At 42.8% G+C, this 24332-nt stretch overlaps 1 protein-coding gene across 1 annotated transcript in view; it reads right to left on the bottom strand.

Moving 5' to 3' along the window:
* The window catches only part of LAPTM4B (lysosomal protein transmembrane 4 beta), a 59477-nt gene extending 40987 nt beyond the window's left edge, over nt 1-18490 (bottom strand). The window contains exons 1-2 of the mRNA XM_041413024.1: nt 18336-18490; nt 547-658 (exon numbers count right to left, since the gene is read on the bottom strand). Of these exons, the coding sequence (XP_041268958.1) occupies nt 547-658; nt 18336-18431 (208 nt within the window). The 5' untranslated portion in view covers nt 18432-18490. The remainder of the gene's footprint in view (nt 1-546; nt 659-18335) is intronic.
* Nucleotides 18491-24332: the final 5842 nt, after the last annotated feature.

Here is a 24332-nt window from a genome sequence, read left to right as displayed (position 1 = left end):
GCCTTTCAGTAAGAGAAGGGATTCTCTGTGTTACTGCTAATATGCCTGTGACTGCACAGTTGATATTTGTATTTGGTTTGTGCAAGTCATGCCAGATGCACAGGGGGCGCAGGAATACACCCAGCAGGAAGGGACAGGAACATACTCGGCTGTCTGACCAGCAGCGTGGGCTCCTGTGCATGTGCAGGCGCTTGGGATGTGGTGCTGCAAGATGCAGAGACTCCTTATCTCCCTCAGGCCTGCAAAATTCCCCCGGGGCTTTCAGCACCATGCCCAGGGATACATCCCCCTGCCAAGGGCTGGCTCTGCCCCTGCCAAACCAGGACACAGCAGAGCAGATGGGTTGATTACTAATAGGTAGGTGGCAGATAATGTTACTACCAGGAAACAAGTTTGAACTGTGTCGTGACACCTTTCACAATAAAAATGCATCTGCAAGATACAAAGGTGAAGCAATAATTAAAAGGACAGTAATTACTGGAATGATAGGACAGTTACATAAATGCTGGAGCAATGAGTGCTAGTAATTAGGGAATTTGTACTTACTGGCATCATCCATAAATTCAAATTCACCCCCTAATTCAGCACTAGTCAGGTGGTACTGGTCAGGATCAGTCAGGGCACTCAGCAGAATCAGCAAGACCACCGAATTTATAATCTACAGAGAGGAAAAAGGGAAAAGGATCAGTGAAAGTAATTCATGGAAAACCTCTGGGCAGCACATACCCACCAAGTTTCGCACCAGCCTATGACAGAGACTGTTTCCCAACTGTACATCTGTAGTACTTAACACTGCAACTAATTCCTCTAAGCTGGTAAACAGGACTTCTTCCCAAAGTAGCAGCATGAAAATGAAACAAAATGTAGATTACCTCTTTTAATTCCAAGTCTATTCCACACCAGAAAAGTTACCACTGCTTTTTCAGACTACAAAACATGTTAGCACATCCACAAGTCCTTTCGAGATTATTACAAATGGGTGCTGTAATCAAGGACTATCAGCATGGCAGAACCAGAATTGGGGACAGATCCTGTAAAACTGCTAGATGACCAACGAGGAGCTCAATTATTGTGTTTTAAGAGGCCATGAATGGGTGCTGGTTCAGGTGAGCTGCTAAATGAGGAGGCCTGGGGGGGTGCGAGGAGGTGGCAATGTGAGCCCCGTGTCTGATGCTCACATTCCTGTGTCATATGACACAGATGGACATTCACAACCACCAAGGCCTTGGCTATGAAATGCAGTAAGTGAATTAAATGCCAAGAATATCAAGTGATCCAGTAGAAGCGGATTGCCAAGTATCAGCTATGAACGGATTGGAGAGGTAGCCAAGAGCTGTATTTTAAAACAAATCTGAACAAAATGCTCATATTGCTTTGAAGTGAAAAGAGCTAATTGCAGAAAAGAAGATTGCTCAGCATGAAATAATGCAGCCAGGCTAAAAGCTTATTCTACAGAAGTAGGAAGACAACTGGTGAAGAAAATGGAAAGAAAGCTCAGAACAGTACACTTGGAAAGACGGATTTTATTGCTTTGGTTCTCGCTTCAAAGTCATCCAAATCTGATCACAGGTTACTAACAGCAACAAGAAGGTGTAGGTGTAGCACAGGTTATTTCAAGACATAACAGGCTAGAGAATTTCTCAGGTAAGATAAGTCCTTTTTGATAGGTAAATTCCATCAAGTCCAGCTGATACCAGATCTGTAGGCAATCTTTTAAAACTGCTGAGAATAGATTGAGTTCACAAGACAAGAAAAGAGCAAGAACAGTTTATGCAATTTCAAAGCAGGAAGGTCATTTAATGAATTTCTAGATAGACTGTGAGAACAAAATAAGAACAGATAATCAAGCAGTCTCCCCATTAACACTTCAAATTTGTATGGTGACAAATAACAATCACCACGGGTTTATCAAGGACAAACTGTAAGTAATTGATCTTATTTTCCTTCTCTGACAGACTAAGAGGCTTTATGGACAGGAGAGAAGCAGTAGGTAACATCTCTGCATCTTAGCACACCTTTTGACATTATGAGATTCTCACAAATGAGCACGGAAAACCTGGTTTGGTTGAATGTGCAGGAAGGTGAATGCACTGCGAGCTGGATAACTGTACTGAAAGAACAGCTGTGACAAATTTAAGGATTCACAGCCAGAAAAGAAGATATATTGATTAGGGTTTTCCAGTATCATTGAGAGACTTGTTATTTTAAGTGACTTGTAACCTCCACCTTTCTCTAATTTGCAGACAATGCCAAGTTGTAAGCACTTTGCGAAATAAGATTAAAATTATTTTGACCAACTAGAGCAGAATTCAGACAACAGAGCACAATTCAGCACAAAAAGCATAAAGAAACACATTTGTGAAGAACTTCAGAAGAACGCGAACCCAGTGGAATCCCACAAGCTCAGCTTTATGGCTACATGGTGCTGGGCAATGCTGCAGAAACCTGGGCATTAGATGCATAAACTATCCTCCCACTTGCCCTCCATGGGCCTCTGCAGAAAGGACTCAAAGTCCTTCTAAAATGTACAAGGAAAAACCCTGGGGAAGATCCTGCATCAGAACAGAGGGTAGTCAGACATCTGGAATGTAGGACAGATAGGGAAAAAACTGGGGTTGCTTAGCAAGGAAAAAGTAGGGGGAGGTGCTCTCAGTCTTTTATGAGCAGAAAGGTGGGGGAAAGAATGAGGAAACAGATCTACTGGGTAAACAGATTTGAATTATAGCAAAAGAAAATTTAAGTTAGTGTGATGAATAATAAGAAAAGCAAAGATTGTCTGGAGGGAGTTAGAGACTGTCATTGCATTTTTACATAGAATAGTTAAATAGCTTTGTGTTGGGAATGCTGCAGCATGATCTTGTCTTGGCTTTCTCTTGGTTTTGAAAACATCAGATGACTATCAAAATTCAAAGTTGCATTCCATAAATCTTACTGGGTTTTAACATTATGTATAACTCCATATCACAACTTAGTTCTTGTTTTATACTCCTTTGTCGAAAGCTAGAAGATATAAGCCAGTAATAAATATGTTACCTAAGAAGACTACTCAAAATGTCCAAGCAATCAGAAACCATAAATGTATAGAGTGTTGCTATTTTAAAGACATATTTTTTGGGTACAGATATAGCCATGAAAATTCATAAAATACTGACCTACGCACTCTACTTTCTCCTATGGATGTGTCCTAATTCAGATTATGTGATTGTCAGCATTGCCTTAAATTCTGTATAAGATATAGATTGTGTTTGCCTGATCTGAAGTCTGCTGCAGTCAGTAGGAATCTCTCTAATGCTCTTTAATGCATTACTTTTCTGTTCTATCAGTTTGTTCTCTTGAGATCCTCATAATCAACCGAGCACTTTCCAGCTGTGCTGTCAGCAGTGCAAGTGAAACATGTTTGTTTGCTCCCTCTTTCTCCCAGAAATGTGTGCACAGTTGGGTGTATTGTGTTCATTAGGGTTTTCCTTTTGTTTTGAAAATGATGTGACTGTTGAATTTTGAAAAATGCTTTAATGCATAAATTCTGTGCGTCTAAAAACTTACTGATGTAGTGTTTTCCAAGGACACACAGTCAAGGACAAGAGCATAAAAAATTATTCCCTGTTGGTATATGCAGTTAGTATGAGAGCTGAATTTTCCATTCTAGGAAAAGCAAAAGAGATTCCTGTGCTCTTTTGATAGGGCCAAAATTTCCTTCATGATGTTTTACATTTCTTCAGCAACAAACACTGTAACAACCAATTAGCAATGCTTAGAAAGCATTTTAATTATGCAAAGTTGCAGGAAGCTGCTAAACCCTGTACCTTCCCAGTGAGACACACTGTCCTCCTGTCATGGATGGAGAAACTGAAACGTGTCTATGGCCATACAACAGCAGGATTGCAGCAGGATGCTCTCCCTGGAATGGGGTAAAATAACTTGTCCTGTTTGCAAAGCTATCAGTGGTAAACAAAGAAGGGGATACACGCTGCCTTTGGTGTTGAACAATGGCTGAAGCCAAGTCTGACTCAATCCTGTAGTTAAACATTCTGATAGTGAGATGAAAATGTGGTAGAACTGCTAAAATATGTGGATGAAGGAACAAGTGCCACTGCTGATAGTTTATCTAAAGCTGCTGAGCTGACACAGCTGGCCTGGAGACATAATGGCTGACAGACAATCACCCAGTCCCAAACCTGAACAGCAGGGTCTTCTACCACACCCCCTCCTGCAGTGCATGTGTGGGGACTTCTCCCTTGAGTGGGGATGCCCTTCAAGGTTACCTTTCAAGGCTGAGTGAAAGAAACTGGCCCTTGGTCACTGATATGGGTACGTAACATCGATCTGTTAATAATAATTATTTACCAGTTAATATTTTTTTGCTAGCTTTAATACAATTGTTTCAATATTGCTTCATGGTGTACTATAATAGCTGTGTAGTGAAGAATTCTGGTTAAAATAGTTTTGTCTAATCATTATAATAATAATAATAATTTTTTAAAAATATTTATTTAAATGTATCTGGTTTGCTGTCCTTCATCCTGGGGAACAAAGTTGTATAAAAGGTTCAATTATACCTATATAAGTTGTATAAAGGTTCAATTATACCTATATAATCCTTTAGCCATAAACTGCTGACAAACTCTGGGATTGAGACTGGATCCAGCCATACCCAGACTCCTCTATGAGGAGTTTAAAAAGCAAGGGGATCCTTTCTACACCCTGTGACTCACCAGGAGGGTTTCTTTAATAAACTCTATCTGAAGCTTCCACTCTGCCCATGACAGGTGTTCAATCAGAATAAAATACAAGAATTTGAACTATCAAGTCGGAACTGTGACCACTGGGTCCTACAGATGATTGCACCCCAGCGGTGCGAGGGGCTCAGGAGAGGAGCTCCAGGGACACTCACAGACCTTATCCGACCTGCACAGCCCCAGCCTGGGCCTCTCCACACCCTGCCCATGGCCCAGGACCCCATCCAGGTCAACCTGGGGTCATCAGTCTCTGTCCCAGTGGTACACCACACCAGTCTCCAGCCGTGCTTCCAGGGAGGAGCCTGTAAAGGCATGTTGCAGCTTGTCTCCAGCTGTGTCCCTGGTCCCAGCCCTCTTTGCTTTTGTTTGGCCTTCCTGGTTTATCACCTGCTCTGCTGGGGTTGGTGGTGATCAGCCCCAGTTCTGCTTCTGGGCTCAGTCCCTGCAGGATGGTGTTCAGAGTGCCCTAACAACACACTGGACAAGGAACCTACAGAAAGTCCTAAAAATGCCCAACTGTGCCCTTATTCTGATATGGAAATAAAATAAATATTTTTTTTAATCCCAAAATCTTCTCTGGCAGCCAGATGGAATTACATTCTCTTTTTAAATCAATGAAGGCAAGGAAAATAACTGCTTTATAGAGACCACAGAATGTATGAAGCCAAGGAGAAAGAGGAAATATTATAAAAGAGACATCCAGATATTGGAGCAGTAACTGGAGTTCCTGCTGTGGGCTTATAAAACATAATTTCAGGTTTCAGTAGAAGACACTTTAAACAGCAACAGCTGTGTGAGGAAGGCGCAGGGAGGCATGAGCAGCACAGGCAGCAGGAGATGAGACTGGGACTGACCACAGCCACTGACGCTGCTTCCACCTGCATTGTGATAAAGAACCAGCAGCTCAAGCACAGCGTGAGGCAGTTCTGCTGGAGAGGATGTCCAGTGGTCAGGATGCAAGGACACAACCTCATGTCTTCCAAAGGCAGCGTCCAGCAATTAGAAACTATATAATGCATGAAAATTTCAGACTTCCACAGTCAATGAGTCACCCTTTTCCCATGTCATTTGTTACAGAGGTCAGCAGTGAACTGTGGTGACCCATGGGAATAAAGTGCAGGGGAAAGGTGTCAGAAACCACTGCAGCAACAGGTGATCAGAAAACAATTATCACTATAATTTCAGACCTTTTGTAGAAGTGCGGCTGCATGGTATCTATCCCAGCTTATCTAAAATAAAATTAGCTGCAGTAGCTCCTAAGAGCACGCCATTAACTACTGATCTATGATGAATCTACTGATGATCCCTAACTCAAGCAGACAGAGAAATGCTTGTGCCAGCAACTTACATAAATGTCTGTAAACACTGAAAGAATTGCCATGAGTTACAATGGCTTTCAGTCAAAAGTCAAAATAAAATAGCTTTGATAAAGGAGTATAGAAGAGGAAATATTATGCTCACTTTAAATCGATACACTGCATTAAAAATACAGTGATGTTTCTATTGAAGCCTACAAGTTCCCCTCTACAAATATTCTACTACAGCTCTCCCAAGACTTTCTAATGCAGTGAAGACAGATACCTATATTTACAGGAAAAAAGAGCCCCCCCCCAGCTTTTCTTTCTATTGAGGGTTCAATTTATAACTGAATCCATGCATGCAGCAGTCTGAGTGTTATGGGTGGTGAAAGATGCTCGTACAGTTTTAATTCTGTGACTGTTTTCAGCCTCACTGAACTCAAGAGAGATCCACTTAAGCACACTCCTTAAATCTCAGCATTGGTGGAGAAGTAACTCCCTGCCTGTGCCCCTTTTTACAGTCCAGAGCTGGTTTCATGACACTGGGAAGACCAGTAACATGTAGGAACTGGCACATGGAGTTCTAGCATATTTTTAGTATCCCACAAAACTGCCATGGTTTAGTTTGTTGTCCCCTCCAGAGATAGTAAGGAAGCAAATTGCCAAGGACATTAATTTTAGTAGTAAGAAATCCTAAACATTTTTAGTAAAACTTAAGAAAATCTCAAGAAGAACCCATGTACCTTTTTCTCTGTCTCCAAAAAATTCAAGACAATTTTGAGTCTAGGTACCTGTTCTTTAGAAAAATGATAGAAACAAAACACCAGTCTTAAACTACTTTTGCTCCTTGAAACTAAAGAGAAGAGTATTTTCTAGCACTTGGATATTTGAAATCAGTATCACTATCAGAAAAAGTAAGAATGAATGGGAAATGTCTATTTAAGTATCTCAATGTCTAATTCTCCCTATCTACCCTTCCCTTTTCACTAGACATGTTCCTTGCATATTTTCTTCATTTTTTCTTTAGGCATAGAAGATATTAATAAAAGCAAGAACACTTTTGTTCATCAAAAGGATAAAAGAACTCTACAAAGGCAAAAAAAATCAGGTTCAGGATTTAACTATCTCATGGTAGATTTGCACTATCTGGGGTGCCTTTTCCAAACTTCTGTTAGTGTAGATATTGAATTAAGGTTTATTGCCCCATATAGGAAGATTTTTCTGTCTGTTCTCTGTCTCCCTGTTAGGTTTTGCCTGTTAGGCAAAGTTTTGTGTTTGTAAGTGTTCACTGGGGGCTTTCTCTGAACCCTGACTGAAGAAGAAACAAGGAGACAATTTTGTCAATAAAGGTTTTACGCTGAGTGCTGTGAAGAGCAGGTAAATAGCACATAAGGAACAAGAAACAAGATGTCCCTTCTGTGTACCCAAGTTTCTTGACAAGTCTCACAGCAGTGGTTCAATCTCTTTCCCTGTGGGGGCACAGGAGCTACATCTGAGCACAGCACAGCCACCGGTGTGAACTCCAGGAATGGAGGAGCAGGAGAACCCTGGCTGTCTGAGCAGACATCTCTCTCTTTTTCCTGCTGTGTAAGCCTTCTGCCTCATGCTAATGAAAATGTTTCAACTTCCCAGTGCTTGGGGACAAGCTGTGGATGTGTCAGTGATGCACAGCTTAATGAGTGGTCCAACTTAGAAACCCAGACACCCTCAACTATCTTTTCATCCCATGGAGCAAAACAGACTGAACAGAAACAGAAAGAGGGACACTTGAACTTGGGTTAAAAGGGAATCCTTCACTCCTTTGACCAGTGAAACTCATTATCAGGCATTATTACTGAAGCCAAAAGGTTGAAGGAATTCAGAAAAGGATGAGCTATTTATTAAAAGGAAATGCAAGTGTTTAGTCACATCACAAAAGATCTGAAAAACAAAATATAAGCCTTCCTGCTTCAGGTGACTGCCAAACCTTAACGTTACAGGATAATAAACTAAAATGTTGTCCCTGAACAAGCTGTTCTTTCTCCCTGTGTGGTTTCTCAAAGCATGGTTCTGGCTGCTATCTGAAATACTGCACTGGAATAGGAAGAGCACTAGTCAGGTCAGAAGTAGCAATTAGGTTTTTATATTCTTTAATTTGGAGAAGATAGAGTAGTCACTATTTTTCCATGCTACTTATGAGAAGGCAAAGAATCATCCAGGCAGGCTCAGACTAGCATATTACAAAGTCCATATTACAGAGAGTATATAATAGAAAGCTGCATAAAATATTTCAATCAGACTTTATACACAATTTCAGCTTTGATTGCTATGACACTAAACTTTAAAGACTATGCTGATTAAATTGATATAGGGAGTCCAGAATAATTTACCAGCACTCTTCTATACAAATGACTCAACTACTGCCTCCTGCCAGCCTTTTAACAAGCTTAAAACCCAAACCACAAGAGGTCTGTTATTAGTGAAATATGGTAATGGTTAAATTTATTTTAAAAATAGATGGACAGATTGTGCAATATGCACATGAGAGGTTTCTGCCTCCCTAGAGACAGAGTTTAGTTTGTTATATACTTGTGAGAGACTGAAATGTTACGGTTTATGGCTCAAATATTGTTATGAAGGACTTTTTGCCCATTAGGGCAAAACTGTATAAAGAAGCTGCAACCACCAAAGCCCTCCTCTCCCTGAAGATGCCTCCTGAGGGGAATTTGGGACAGTGAGTTAAGCTGCCTACGGGAACTTGAGATAAGACAAAGGTGACACTAATGTTCAATCATCTCAGGCCTAGGGAAAAGGAGACAGACAAGACTGAGAATGAAGTATCCCCCAGAAAGCCAAACCCAGCAGCTGTCCTGAAAACCAGCTCTGGCTGGGTTTGAGGTGGGGGAGGCCACAGCCCACAGACTCATCTGCTGAGTTTGCACAGACTGCCCCCCAACCAAGGGGCAGGAGGAGAGTTTTGGGTGGGTGGCATAACCTCAGGTCAGAGACAGTGAACACCCATCCTCCCCTACACCAGCCCCACAGGCCACATCCATGGGACATTCAGGAGAGGCAGCTGAGGGGGTGCCAAAATCCATCAAAGATCCCCCCAAAGTGCTCCCCAGACTTATTCCTGAGGCCTTGCAGCAGAGCCCTGCACGTGATGCAAAGTGGTGCAACTGCTCCAGAGTCTGTGGCAAGAGACTGTGTCAAACTTGTTCCTGCAGGAGAGGTCCCTGGGCATTCCCAGCTGGCCTGAGTGTACATTAATCCACTGAACTCTGTGTTTTGAGGCACCCTCACCACCAAGAAGACCAGAAGAACAGGATAAATAGGACACCATCAGGATCCATGGAGTGGTGATATTTTCTACTTAATCTGTCTCGCTGTCATGCTCTTCTTCTCCCATCTCCTTTTTCTATTTCCTTCTTTTTCTTTCTACCTCCCATTTGCTGTTAAATAAAATTCATACTACTGACTTTGGCATATGGTCTTGCTTGCACCTTAATTTGGGCAGAAGCATCTCTTTCATAATTTTACATAATTTTTAATGATTGGATCATAACATTATTTAATCTTACATCTTATTTCTGGGAATTTCTAATTCCCTGATTTAAGGAAATAAGCTTTTTGTATACAAATTTATCAGTGGAGTCTTTGTTGCTTTTCCATCATATTTAAAGAAAGTTTACCCTGTATGTAAGGAAAGTCCAGAGAATGACTGCTGAGGTCTTCTGCCCAGCAAGACTTCTAGGGAAATATTTATGGAGAAACATAATCACTTACAACATTGCCAGATCAACTCACAATTTCTCCTAAAGGTCATCTTGGTTCAGAATGCAGTGGAGAACTAGCAGAGAATTGGTATGCAATAAAACCTTATTAGAAAAAGGGTTGCTCAGCTGGGATTTGTTTGGTTTCTGCATTTGCCCTTGACTTCCAAAAATGCATGTTTGAGCCTCGCAGCTGACTGTGAAAGCTTGAGGGCAGACCTGCTGAAGTCTGACTGTGAAGTGGGTTGTGGCAGCTCCCACAGGTCTAGACTTTTGTGTGGACTTGTGACAGAGGATGGGCCAGGCAGCACCGCTGTAGCTGTTAGCTGGGCTGCACTGTGCAGGCACCCACTGGCCCTGGCCAGCACACTGTGTGTCCTGCAGCAGCCCACAGCCCCGTCCGTGCTCAGAGCCCCCTCCACCCTCCCTGGACTTGGCCACTGCACTGCTGAGAGGACTGTGCTCTGCTTTTGAGAGCAAGCCACATACAACCACTTCATTTAAAAAACAACCTAACAAAAACCAACACCAAAACACACCAAATCACTGATCCATCACTCTTATGTAGCCACCACAAGCAATATCCACAGAAGCCATATAAGTGACTGCACCCTTGAAGCACTCTGCAGCCAAGGCAGGGATTTAGTTATGCAAGGAAGAAGTGGAAGGATGGGACAGTACAGATAATTACAGAAATGGTAAAGAACACGATCACATGTATCCTGTCTGGCTGGCCACAGCTGTTTCACTGTTGGGAAATGCATCTCTGCAAGGTGAAAATCTCCCACAAACCTGTGTTTCTGCCAAAAGCATTTGTCCTGTCTGTTTTAAGCAGCTTAATGTATTTCTGGGTAGAACAAGACCTTGCTCAGCACATGCCAGCAACAAAATGAAAAGCAGTCCCAGCACTCTCAAAACCCCTTTCAAGGCCGAGTACCAGGATGACAATAGCTAGAGCTGACTGCAGACACCTGCAAAAGAGCTGACCCTCAGGAGGTGCAGGAACAGTGTGCTAGGCTCAAGTCCGTATTAACTCTTCAGGGATGCCTCCCTGGCAATTCACCTCACACTGACCAGCAGCACTCTCTAATGCCTTCAGACACAAGTGTGGGTTTTTGCTTCTTATTCTGCTGTTTGGAGATTTGGGACTTTAAACCTCCAGCCCTGCTTGAGAACAGCACAGAAATTGCCCTGCACATCTTCAAGCGTCTGCCACTTTAAACTTCCAGAGTTTTACAGTCAAAGCACAAGCCTCACAATAAAACAAGAGAAAAAGAAAGCAATCAAGGAAATTAATTCCTGGCTATTTTGCAACATCCGTTCCATATGTCCAAGAATATATAAGACTAATTGCATTTTCACTGACGTCAGTCTAATCAACGATCAGTTTAGGAAGCTTAATGTGTTCTCCTCTGGCTCACTAGGAGATGCATATTAACCTTCAACAGAACTTCCAAACACATTTTACTTGATTAATGTAATACCTCCTCTCCTTTCTATAAATATATTCATTATTTTTTGTATAAAAACCCAAATGCAATTATAGAATACTGAACTCTTAATGGGATTCTTTCCTTCAACAAGCATTTATGTAAACTTTGCTCCTCTTACAATCAACCATCTGTTTTCTAACTGGAGGGAATTTATTATCCAATTGAAGGCCTTAATAAGAAAAAATGGGTATTTCACAAAGGTTTGCAGTTTCTGAGATGATAATTGTATTGATTACATGAGACAACTGTGTCATTATCAAAATAACTGATGCAGATTATCAGCTGTCATTGCAATGATTACATACTCTATGAAATATCTGGGTGGTATTTGGGGATATAGGAAAAACTGCCTATGTTAGGGGATTAGAGCTTAAAGACATTTTCATAAATCCTTGTGTTGTGTCACAGACTAATAAACAGTCCAGTAAGTGCAAGGGCTGCCCAAAAGACATTTTCAAGAAACTTTATCCCTCCAATGACTTAAAAGTTTTGGCATGAAAAAGCAATTTTAATAAATGTTTTAATGTCACACTGATGTGTGACAGGGTCTGGGACAAACTAATAAAATGCTGCTTCTATTTCTTTCTGCAGCACAGGGAACACAAATTTTCGCCCAGCTATTTTTACCTAGAGCAGAAAGCACAGGTAAAACTTGGGATATGGTGTACCAATGAACCCATGAAAGGTTCAGGTAACCTTTTAGCGTGTTCAGGGATGGATTCTGTCACACACAGGTAAGTGATTAGGCTCTTTGCAAGCAATTTTATGGATGGTGCCATTTAAATTCCTCCCATGTGTTCCTTTATTTTGTAATTCAATTGAAGAGGGCCTAAAGCATGAATTGGAGAAAAAAGATGGGATAAGGTCCTGCACTGCAGGAACCAACCTGGGCCTGTGCACAGCACGAAAGAGTTCTTTAAGAAGTTCTCCTGATGCCATTCTTGAAGAATTAAATTATTTAACAATAATCTCTTAAATTATTTAACAATGTATCTCTAGAGAAGTTACAATCAGAATTTGGTTATTGAGAAGGTCCTTCAGCTAAGATCATTTTGTTCATGCTAATGATCATTATTAGGCTTTATTTTTTGCTATGCCATACCTAAAATTAATCATACATATGCTTTCAGTTTGTTAAGAAAATACCATACAGGGCCTGAGCAGGTATTTGTGTGCAGAATCAGTCCTTTTTTCCCCCCTTGTCTTGGAGATAATGAAATGGATGTGATCCAGTCCAAGAGCATACACCCCGAACCTCCTTTGATTCCAGTCTCAGTTGGATATTCAACATGTACATCAATCATCAGGGGAGCCTTTAAAAGTAAGATTAATATTCTCCTTTATTCATAATGAATTTCAAGTTTTCTCTCCACTCTCCACAATAGCAAGTATGTGCATAGGAAAAGTAATGAGTTACTTGGGAATGTTACTGGTTTTTTTCCATTATCTTGTCTTTCATCTTATGAAGTACAGACAATAGAAAAACTAATGATCATTTTGTAGACATGGCACTTGGGACATAAATATTTAATCAATTCAGCCATTTCTATTAGAAGAATTGGGAATCTCAACTAATTTCACATTATGACACCTTCACTTGCTAGCGGAGAAATTTCATGTACTGCTGACACTGCATCTCCTACCAGGAGATGGGAATCAGGAATGTCATTGGCACCACCCAGCTCTTTCCCCTGAATGTACAGCCCAGGTTTGGGCCATGGAGGGGCAAACACCTGAAGAATCCACAGCAGGCCCCACTCTGCAGGAATCCTTTCCCCAGGGCCAGCAGTACTGGGCTGTCACTGGAGGTTGTAAGGGCTGTGCTGCAGGATAATCCCACCCAACCCCAGCTATATCCCACTGGCACAACACGGGAAGCAACATCCCTGGGTGATATGAAGGGACTGAGCCTTCAGTCAGCTGGCTACTATGGCCCTTCACACATAAAGTTGAAAACCCTTTCTTTTTAGCCCACTTCATTCCATATAAAGACAAAGCAAGCTAATTTTCTAAGTAAAACACAAGGCATCATATCTGTGTTCATGAAAATTCCCACAACCTGACACTGAGATAACACATCAGGCTTTCTGATTGTGTAATTTTGCTCTTTTCACAACTTCAGTTCTTTTTTTCAGTTTTCAAAATCTCCTGATTCTCCCAGATTTGAAAATAATCAAGAACTTCTTAGAATTTCTTTCTTTTCCCTAAAAAAGCCTTCACAACCTATTCACGGGACCCTCAGTCACAACTCTTTGCTGAAGGCAGTGTAAAGCTTGCAGGAGAGCAGATGCAGCAGCTTTTTTGTTTACATGAGCAGTCACTGCTGATCTCTACCCGCTGCCAAGTAAGACAAGATTACTGAAATCTTCTAACTGGTATTTAAGCACATTGACATACATGCTGTTTTGCATGAGGCTTGAAAAATGCCAGGACATAAAAGTGGCCTAGTCACAAAATAAATATTTTCACTCTCCTTTTGACATCAGATCAAGTGCACTCTACCAATCTTCTCAGGGTGTTCAACCTTAAATCAGTAAGACTGATTTAAGCACGTTGTGCTTTTCTTTTCCTTCACAATATAAGTCTACTACTAGTACAGTTTTTCATCATTAGGATTCAATCCTTTGATTAAAAAAAAGATGACTGGGACAGAGATGGACATTAGACATGCTTTCACCAGTATATTCAGAAAAATCCAGAACTGTCACAACTAGCAATTCATGCAGAGCTTTCCACAAATAGCAGCTCAAACATCTAACCTACCTTGGCTAAAAGCTTCAGCTTGCTCTATCTATGTTCTTACTGCACATCCTTCAGTGAGAGCCACAAGACTCGATAACTTGTGGTTATAAAAGGTTCTCAGCCTCCCATTAGTTTTTATTTTTAGCCCCTCACTGTCAGGGCCTCGGGGCAGAGTGAGGGCAGCGGCCTGAGGTGGCAATGGCGGCTCCCCAGCAGGCCCCGCTCTGCAGGAATCCTTTTCCCAGGGCCAGCAGCACTGGACTGGCACTGGAGGTGCTACAGGTGACATTGCAGGGTTCTGGGGGGTCTGTGGGACCACGGCGAGGAGCAGCCTGGGCCCAGGGCTCTGCTGCCCTGAGGCAGGTAGCAGGAGGCACTGGGCACACAGAGCTCAAAGAAGAAGGCTCCTTCTTTTATTGTGTTATTTTCTTTAACTGATACCTTACAATTTCATCTTCTCCCCACCAAAGCAATCAGAAATAATCAGAATTCCTGCTATCCCAGATGGTGTCAGTGGATCCTCAGGGTGTGCAGAAACCCCACTGCCACTGTCAGGAGAGCGGAAAATCCTTCCATGACACTGTCAGCATATCTGATGCTGTTTCTTCTTTGTGTTTTAGACAAGGAAAGTGGAGTCCATTTCCTCAGGAAGAAGACACGCTGTGTTTATAAATGCTGTCACTGACAGGAGTGTTGTTATTCTGACTCACCAGCAATGACTGGGGCACTTGGAAACTGAAATGCCAGCTTTCCCCCAGACTCCAGCACCCACTGGAGATCAGAACTGAAGTTGGCTCATTTCAGCGTTGTCACTGTCCTGAACAGCACAGTGACAAAATTCAGCTATGGGAAGTGACTTTCTAATTTCACTTGGCTTGTTTTTTTTTTTTTTTTAAATACAACACTTGTAAGACTTTTGTGCCCTAAAATGTTTCTGCGTTACTATTGTGACCTCTGATTTCATGTTATAACATAGAAAAGTGTACAATCCATCTCAGATAAAAATTCAAAAATTAATACCAGCTAAACCAAACTGGTCCTCAGGTTTTAAATAAACATTAATCCCCAGTCAAGCATATTGCTGACATTTTGAGCCTTAGCATAATTGTATTTAACATTGCAGCACCCCCTGTTAAGCTGTTCTCCCCAAGGCAGCACTCTAGTTCCTGAGGTGTGGGCTATTCTGCAACCCCATTAGATATTCTTTTCAGGAAATTTCCCCTGGCTACTCCAACCTTAACAAATCACTTTTCACATTGAAGTACCTCAGTGCTCAGTGACTTTATGTATATTGCAATATTATGCTATATTGCAGTATCATGCAGCGGTGTGTTATATTGCTCTAGATGTAGTACCAATGGCTCTACCAGGAAGAAACTACTGAAACACAAGAGCTATAGAAACATTAGTATTCTGAGATCCATCATGTTCTAAAATAAAGTTAAATTTTTATTTCCCAGCTATTGATACTTATGTGACTATTGTAAGTGTCTGTGGCTGCTGTGCTTGCCTTGGAAAAGCTCTCTGCTCCTGCCCCTCACTTTTGTGGGAAAACTCCCTCAACAGCAGCACTGATGACTCCACCTGCACTCGGCTTCCCACTCTCCCAGCTATTTGTAGGACTCCAAACACCCAGTTAAAACATTAAAACTAGTTAAAACATTAAAACTAAAGGGTCCCCAGTTTATTGATGGGGCGTGGAATGTTGAGACACAGCACTGATGCTGTGCCAGCACTGCTCAACAGCAGAAAAAACACTGGTGTGTTACCAACACCTTTCCAGCTCCCAAAGCACAGCGTGGCACTGAGAGGGTTGCTATGGGAAGATGAATTCCATCTCACCTGCTATTCTTTCCACATTTACTCAGAAATTAAATTCTGCCTCCTGAAATTGTGCTAACGCAAAACTGTGAAAATGTTGTGTTAAAAGTCTGCCAAAACTTCTAAGCTACTGCTTTTTCCTCCTTCAGATGCTTCTACTACTGAATCATTGTATTAGTTGTCATAGAATTAATAAAACTTACAGCTCACAGGTAGTGAGAAATGAAAGAGCAACAAGAAAACTATTCATTCTCAAGGTTGGTGTTTTTCCTCAAGTAATTTCCTGTAAGGAATAATGGCAAAGCATATATAGAATATATGCTGGTGTTGCAAAAACTGAGAGAGGGTTTTTGAACTTTGAAGTAATGCTCGTAGGTCATGTGTGGTTTGGAGTAATGCAATCACCCAAAATACATGCAGAGAAAAAAAAAGCCACCAGGACAACATCTATTTTTATGTTAACCCTCAACAGCACGTGGTAATAAAACCATGTTATGGGTTTATATGTTATGTTATATGGTTTTATATGTTATGTTATATGGTTATGTAACCAAACCATAATTGTTCTTCTGAGCCAAATAAATCAATTTGTATGTGACTTTATCAACCAGATCTTTCAACCAGGGCCATTCATTCAAGGAGCTACTCCTTCCTTACTTTTTGTTTCCTAACATAATAAAAAAGGTTTAGCATTTATTATCTACATACATCTAAATATCTATTCTTATATATTCTTAAAGATTAAATTTAAAATTCAAATACTTGCAATAGCGAAAAAGGCACAGAAAGAAATGTGTACTGTACCAGTTTGAAGTAATTTAGAAATACACCCTGAAAAAGTTATGAAAGCAAAAGAAGGAAGAGGTGTAAATCAGGAAATACCTGCTCATAGGAAAGGACATTTATGACCAAATTTTGCAGTGAAATACTATGTGACATTGGCCCACTGGTATTTAAATGTTTATAACAGATTAGGTAACAGTCTAAAAAGCTATCAGACTTTTCTTTATATCCAAGCCCAGGTGATGCACTTCCCTCTTCCTCAAATAACTTTAGGTCACTGAACAGCTAAAATATCTGTATCCTGTCTCTGTGGAACCAATGTGAAAAGGCCTCGTTCAGCTGAAGGCTGAAAGAAATAATAAGCCCCCTAGAAGAAATGTTCAAAAGCTTTCAGGTCATATTACAACGTAGCAAAACTTAATTGCAGCCAGGCAAAGAGAGGCATCTTTCACAATTCTGTCAGTATTGGTGATGTTGCTATTAACCATTTTTTATTAAACCAGGAGCAAGAAATGGTTCAACTAATGCACAATTTTCTCAGTGGTGAAATACATATTTTACAGGACATAGAACATTTTATATGATTTCTAGGACATAAATGTCAACCTAGCTTTTTTATTACACGGGTTGAATTTATTTAATGAGCTGTCCTACAGTGGAGGCAACCCTGCATTTTTCACTTGCTTCTGCAGGGAATTTCAGTAGTTAGCAAATAAGCCCGGGTCTAATCTGCTTCCGTCTGCAGTCATTTGAAAAATGATGCTTGGCAAACAGCTCTGCACAGCCCTGCCATCAGACGGAGATTGATTCCTCACACCCAGAGACGGGGCAGGCTGAGAAGAGCATCTACGTTACCTACAGCAATCAACAAATTCTTTTTGTTCTGAAAACCCTGCGACTACAGCCGGACCAGCTCTGGGAAAACTGCTTTCCCCACATTGCAAAGGATGGGGAAACAATTGCCAGAGAGGAACTGAGAGCTTAAGGCGGCTCCTCCCCACCGAGTCTTTCCCCGGGCCAAATAACTGAGCGCCAAACAGCCTTTGGTTACTGATGATAACGCTGGTGTCTCCAGGGTAAATTCCTCACTCGTGTCCCGTAATCCCCGCAGAAGAAAGATATCTTTCTAGTACCTGCCAACACCTGCCTGCAAGGTTTCAGCTCTAGCATGCAGACCAAAACGCTACTGCCAAGCGATTACCTGCCACACAGGGGACAGCAGTGACAAGAACACCCGAACGCTTTAGGAAACAGCGACCAGAGATGATAAAACATGATTTTCTGCGCGGTGTCCAGGGGCCGGGCAGCCTTGCTGGAGCTAATACACCGGCGGGGCCCGTGTGCTGCAGCCACCCCGAAGTTTGGGGGAAAACCTTCACCCGGGGGTCTTCACTTACCACATTTTTAACCCCCACACAGGTTTTGGGCCGAGCCCCTGCCGCGCCTGCCCGCGCAGTGCATCTCCTGCCCCGCTGCCCTGAGCCCTGTCCGCGCACACGCTCCGTGCCCCAGTTTCGGCACAGCCCGCGCCCGCCGGGACGAGCGGCGCTGCCTGCGCGTTTCGCTGCTCTAACACCGCGGCTGCCTCCGAAACCCGCCTGGGCTGCCCGGGCAGCCCGAGCCGCTGCGATCGGCACCCCCAGCCGCGGAGCAGCCCCTCAGGCTGCCCTGCAGCCGGTGCCGAGCGCCCGGAGCCGGGGGCACGCTTACCAGGTACCAGACGCCGAGGATGATGGTGCCGGTGCGGACATGGCAGCAGAGGCAGCAGCTGTTGGAGTAGAAGCGTGCCCAGGGCGAGCTCAGCATCTCGGCAGCTCCTCGGGGCTTCGCCGCTCCGCGTCTCTGTCCGCGCCGCTCCGCGGGCGGGGCCGGAACGGGGCCGCCCCTCCCGGCGGGCGGGACCGAGAGCACGGCCCGGCCCGGCGCGGCCCAGGAGGGCGGAGGCAGCTCTGCGGTCTCTGCTGGCGCCGGTGCCCGCAGCAGCAGCCCGGAGCAGCCGCGCCGAAGCGCGGGAGGGTTTCGGGATGCGCAGTCCAGGGCGTTCAGCGAGCGGCAGCTCGACCCCAGCGCCGCTCCCCGGGGATGCTCTCCCCGCCGCCCCTGGAATGCGCCCCGTGGAAGGCGAACCGGCTCGGCGCTTCCTTGGCAAAGCTCGTAGTTGGTCTAGCAATTCTTGAGTGGCAAAGCAGCAAAAATAAACTCCATTTCTCTATAAGGAAAGATAATATTGGAGGAGGTCATGGAATGTTTTGAATTTACCCCATAGTCTGCAGCCATTAACATCTTTTTGCTTTCACAGTGCCCTCCTAATCCACTCCCAAAGATGCTGCTATTGGGGTGCCTGGGATTTCCTGGTGCCACTGATAGACAAGGTAACAGTAAGCTCATGGTCACACGTTGTAGTTAATGCCCTGATGACGGTGGGGTGTGAGGGAGACACATTAGGAGGAAGGACCCAGTCCTGCATATTCAAGCACTGATGCAGATTTGAGCTGAACTTCCTACCAAGCAGCTGACTTTTCATGTTTTATTATTTGAGGCTTGCATTGTCCTCCAGATGAAATAATGAAGAAAATACTGTCAGAAGGTCTGCATGTCTACCCTGACCCTAAGCATAATTTATTTACTGCCATTCGTCTTGGCTTGCTACCAAATTCCACGATTTATCATCAAAATATAACATTGAAAATACTCCAGTGCTTCCATATATGGTTGCTTTGGGGCTCTTCATTATTTCATATGTACATACATCTGCACAGAGCAGGAACTTCAAGATAAAAGCTAACTTGGTACAGATGAACATTTCCAACTATGCTTTATCCCTACTTATAAAGCCACCATAGTAAATTAAATAAAAATACTTTAAGTAGAAATTTTACATAACCTCTGCTGTTAGTTTGTCCTTTTAAAACGGGAAAGAGGTTGGCAGGGATTTTTGTGTATAAAAGGAAAAGCCACGTAGCCCTGAATTTATAATTTTGACTAGATTCTATGCATAAACCAAATATTTTCAAGATTCATATTCAAAAACTAAACTAAAATTCTTGTAAAATGAAACATTAGTATTGACAAATATTCAAGAGCCCAAAGAAAAATCACAAACCATGGGGTCTGGACTATCTCACTGGTAACCTTGAGAGACCTTGTCCTTTAGTGCCAGAGAGTAGGAAAGTTAGAGATTAAACCCTTGCATGCATCTCTTGAGGAAGGTAGGAGCATTTGCTTCGTGAAGGCCATTGACCAAGGACCTGACCTTTTCAAAGCAGAGATGGCAATAAATTAAGGGGGATTCCATAAACAAGAACACACAGATGCAAACCTGGTGGAAAAGGGACAAGAGAGACAATGCCAAAACCCAAAAGTGTCAGGTTACTGACTGATGGCCCATTGAAGAGCTTTGGGCAGGGTCACCTGGAGTTTGTAACTGATAAGAAGGGGCAAACAAGAAGAACAAGGCGGTTTGGGATATTTGAGGAGGACTCTGAAAACTTTGGAAAGAATCATTAGAAGAAGGGGATTGTAAAGAAGAAAAGGGGAGGGAATAGTTAGAGGAGAGGGATCAGGAAGGAGCAGAAGGAGGATCAGACAGAAAGGGGTATAAGAGGTGAATAGTGTGCTGAGTCTGGCCGAACAGACTGCCTGCTCACCCTCACTTCTTATAAAACCTTTTTTAAGTGTCTCTCTGTGTAGTTTCCACTCTCCACACTGTGTGTGGGGGAGGTAAGGAGCAAGTGCCAGCTGCTGGGGCGATCAGTGAGCGATCAGTGGGCGGGTGGGTGTTATTTGCTTGCAAGCATCAAGCAGGACCAGCTGGTCTCTGCTTGGATCTTCTGTGAGTCCTACGTCTAGGAGGCACAGAAGAAGGCAGCACCTTGTCTGTGGCTGTCTGTGTGGCTGTCCCTGCTGGACTCCTGTGCTTGCAAACGGGAAAGCAGCAGCTGCATCCCTCAGCCTGGGATGGGCACAGCGAGCTGGGCTTTAGCAGCCAGGCAGGAGGAACTCAGGTCCTGGAGCCGTCAGAGGCAGACACTCTATAATATCCTCCAGCACAGCCCTTCTCTCTGTAAGGAGAGGTTAACTGCATGTCTGCTTTCACTTATGAAAGTGAAGTTCCCATCAGTGGCTTTAACCTCCATATTCTCAGAAGGAAAAGGAAGAAAGAATAAGCAGCAAACACTAATCACTTCAGAGCAGTTTCCTGTATAACTATTAATTTCCATTCAAAAAGCCTGATGGGAAAGAGCAGGAAACCTCAGGCTTCATGTCACACTCTGATTTATAACTAGCTGTATTTGGTTTGCTTGGCAAGGTTTTGGTAGTGGGGAGGATTCAGAGCCTGAGTATTGCCACGGACACAGACCCTGCTCAACACAGCCTCTGTAAGTAAAACTTCCATGTCTCCCATTTTGCCTTACAAAGAAAGAAATGACAAGCACGTGTTACAGAGGTGGCTTTGAATCCAGGATACCTGATATTACACCCTGTGGTGTAAAATGGTGGAAAATCATTTAAGGTGCAACAGGGACAACTTCTGAACTGGATGACACCTGAGTTTTGCCAAGGTTCCCAGAGGTACAACAGATACTCGAGATTGTCATCTTTATTCATCAAAACTTGGACAGGACCAGTATTACTGTCTTGCTCAGCAAGAGAGACAAACTCAAGAGAATTAACAGCTCACTTACAAGCACTTGTTTCAGCTGTGCTGAAAAAATAAATAATTTTTGCAGTGGCATCCATGTGGTAAGAAATTTTTCCAAGGGAACATTCAATGCTGAAATTAAACACTGCAGAGGGTCAAAGGCTGACACACCCTTGCTCAGCCGCTGGCCAGCGTGACGGCTGTGGGATGTACCCAGAAAAGAAATGCAGGCTCATGGCTCCTGCCTGCCCCTCCTGACCACAGCAGAGCTGTAGATCACTCAGCTCCGTTCACACAGCCAGTCATTCCCCACAGCACACCCTGAGAGCTCTCTGGCCAGCTGGGAAGGGACACTTTGCTGCATTGCCAACTGCTCTCTGTGCTGCAAGCTGTTTAACAAAACCCAGTGCACTCTGTGTTCTGCTGCTGCTCTGTATTCGCCATCTCTCTCCCGTGATCTCACTGCAGGGACAACTTCTGCCTTCTGCCAGAGGATGCTCTGGTCCATTCAGCATTTTCTTGCGCTTTCTAGTGCTCACTAAAATTGGTTTCTGGTACTTCCCAACCCTGTTAATACCTGTCTGAACAAGATTGTTGGAAGAGGACAGTTGGCTTAGAAACTCTTTGTGATTCCCACCTTCTATCTGTGCGCACAGCCCACAGAGGTGGTGCAGCATAGTTCAGCTGGCTTTGAATAATTCAATTACACTGCTGCCCGGCATTGCCTGCAGCATTTAAACAAAAGGGCAGCTCCAGAGAGTCGCATCTTCTGCTTGCAGGATTAGCCACATGCTCCAGAGTGAACAAAGGCATTGTTAATTGTTTTGTAGTTGGCAAGTTAAGATAAGAAAAGGGTTAAACATTGCCCAGAAACCAAGGTCTGGGTATTGTCCTCAGGCACAGGGAGGTGACGACTTTGAGAAACAGACTCTTGTAGTAAAGAGCCATTTCAAGAGTCCTTTTGTTCAGCTTGCTTCAGAACCTGTGTTTCAGGATGGCTGCAAGTGATTCAAGTATTCAAAGCTGTAGGAATACTTAATGTAATGAAGTTTAAAAAATACCTGTACTTTCTAAAAGAAGTAAGCCTCCAATAAAAGCCTGACACTACCCCTCTGCCACAAGGACTGGCCAGCACGCAATCAAACAGGACTGCTGCTACGATTCAAACTGGGTTCAAGAGGTCATTCATTCCCCTGGTTTTCTTAAAAGGGATCAGAGTGAGAACAGTATTATTTTTCTCCAGCACGTTACGACTCAGAACACAGAGCCTGTAAGAAAGCCATTGCCATGACACAGCTTGATGTGCAACTGCTTGCAGAGCTAAATTCTTGTGTTTCAGCACCAAGCAATGGACAACAAATGGTTGATGTTTCGTTTTTTGTTTGATTTTTTTTTTTTATTTCTTCTTTCTTTTAAAAGTTCTGTTCAAATAATTAAAATTTGTTGAGAAAAATTCTGGAACTTTTTAGCTCACTACTGGGATATTTTATCATGATTTGTCTTATAGAAGATAGTGATTCTAATATCTTAGGAAATTTATATACTTGCCCATTTTCCTTCCTGATGGCAAAGTGTACTTGTAACTGTAGCTTCCTTGGGCCACAGCTTCATAATTCTACTTGAAGGTGGTGGTTTTAAGAAACATGTCATTAAAATATTTTGATATATTTCCCTGCAAAGAGCTGAAATGTTCTCCAATGAAAAGCTTGCTATATTGTATCCTTCTTTTCCCTCTTTTCTCACTTGAAAGCCTCTCAATTTTGCTCTGAAGATATGGGACTCACAAGAAGTGAGTTCTAGAATACACTGAGATTCAGCTCTTTTTTCTTCTGGCCTTCTCATTCATGCCAGCCTAACAGATTAATTTTAACATTTTGGATGAGATGAAATCATCTGTGCTACACTTGCAAAAACCTCAAAAATAAGCTGGGCAGTTATCTAATTATTTGCTTGGCAGCAGATTTGCAGTTTGGTAACATGTTCTTGAAGCTTTTCCTCAGACACAGTTTGCTTTCCATGGGCTCCTCAGAGATCTGCTCTATGTGGAGTGGCTGCTTCCAAAAGTGTGTGGCTCTTTTGAGTCCATTCCTGTTCTCCTCTCCCTTGCCCGTGCTGTTCTTTCTGAATCACTTTTGCACAGGGCTGCGTTTTGCCTTGGAGAAGATGTTTACACTGGACTTATAGCCTGGTTCTGCCAGTACCTTAACAACCAAAAAACCCTCTCCTCTTGCCTTTGAAGTCTGTAATTTTCTGTAATAGTTTCAGTTCTCCTGGCTTTTCCCCTGCTGGCTCAGCATACCTGAAGATACTGAGAAGTGCAGACATCACCACTGTTTGCAACTGTTATCAACAAAATTGGAAGGTGCAGGTGTCTTGTATCCAGCTAAAACTCACCACCTCTTCTTCCGCCAGGTTAATGAGCCCTTTACCACCTCATCTCCCAATAATTTCTACTCTATACAAATTCTTTTCCAATTTTTTTTTTTTGGATAAATTAACTTTCTTCTTATCAGACACTGCTTTCAGTCCTTTAAGTATGTTTATTGCTTCCCTCACTAGTGTGGGGATCTAGACAGTTTTATACAAGCTTTTAAAACTGCAGGCATCAGACAAAACAGTATTCATTTAATCAATGCACACAGTATTGGGATTGTACCCCCATTCCTCTCCACTACTCAGATTAAAACATCCCCAGATTTACATTTGACCTTTTACTACACCAGCCCAGTGGAAGGTCATGCTTGGAGCTTTTTGGTCTTCTGGCCTGAATGTTTATGCTGAACACAGTATTAAATGGACTGGGACATTTTATCCATAATCTGTAGCCAGTTATAGAACATAAAGTACAGCATACAAGGATGAGACAGTGCTGTTGGATAAATTGGTTGTTGTGTTGCCAGCAGTCTCACTGCTTGCCAGATTGCTTGAGCAAAGGAAATCACAGTGACAGTTTTTAATACTGTGTTGAGTTTGCAGAGAGGTTACAGGTCTTTGATTGATAGGAGAGGCAAACCTTCTAAGAAAAGCTAATATACATCAAACAGCATTTACTTCCTTTTAGTTCC

Source organism: Onychostruthus taczanowskii, unplaced genomic scaffold (genome assembly GCF_017590055.1).
Source record: "Onychostruthus taczanowskii isolate IOZ18803 unplaced genomic scaffold, ASM1759005v1 scaffold4, whole genome shotgun sequence".
Classification (NCBI taxonomy): Eukaryota; Metazoa; Chordata; class Aves; order Passeriformes; family Passeridae; genus Onychostruthus; species Onychostruthus taczanowskii.
The sequence above is the reverse complement of the archived record's forward strand: the minus strand, read 5'-3'. Positions and strand labels throughout refer to the sequence as shown.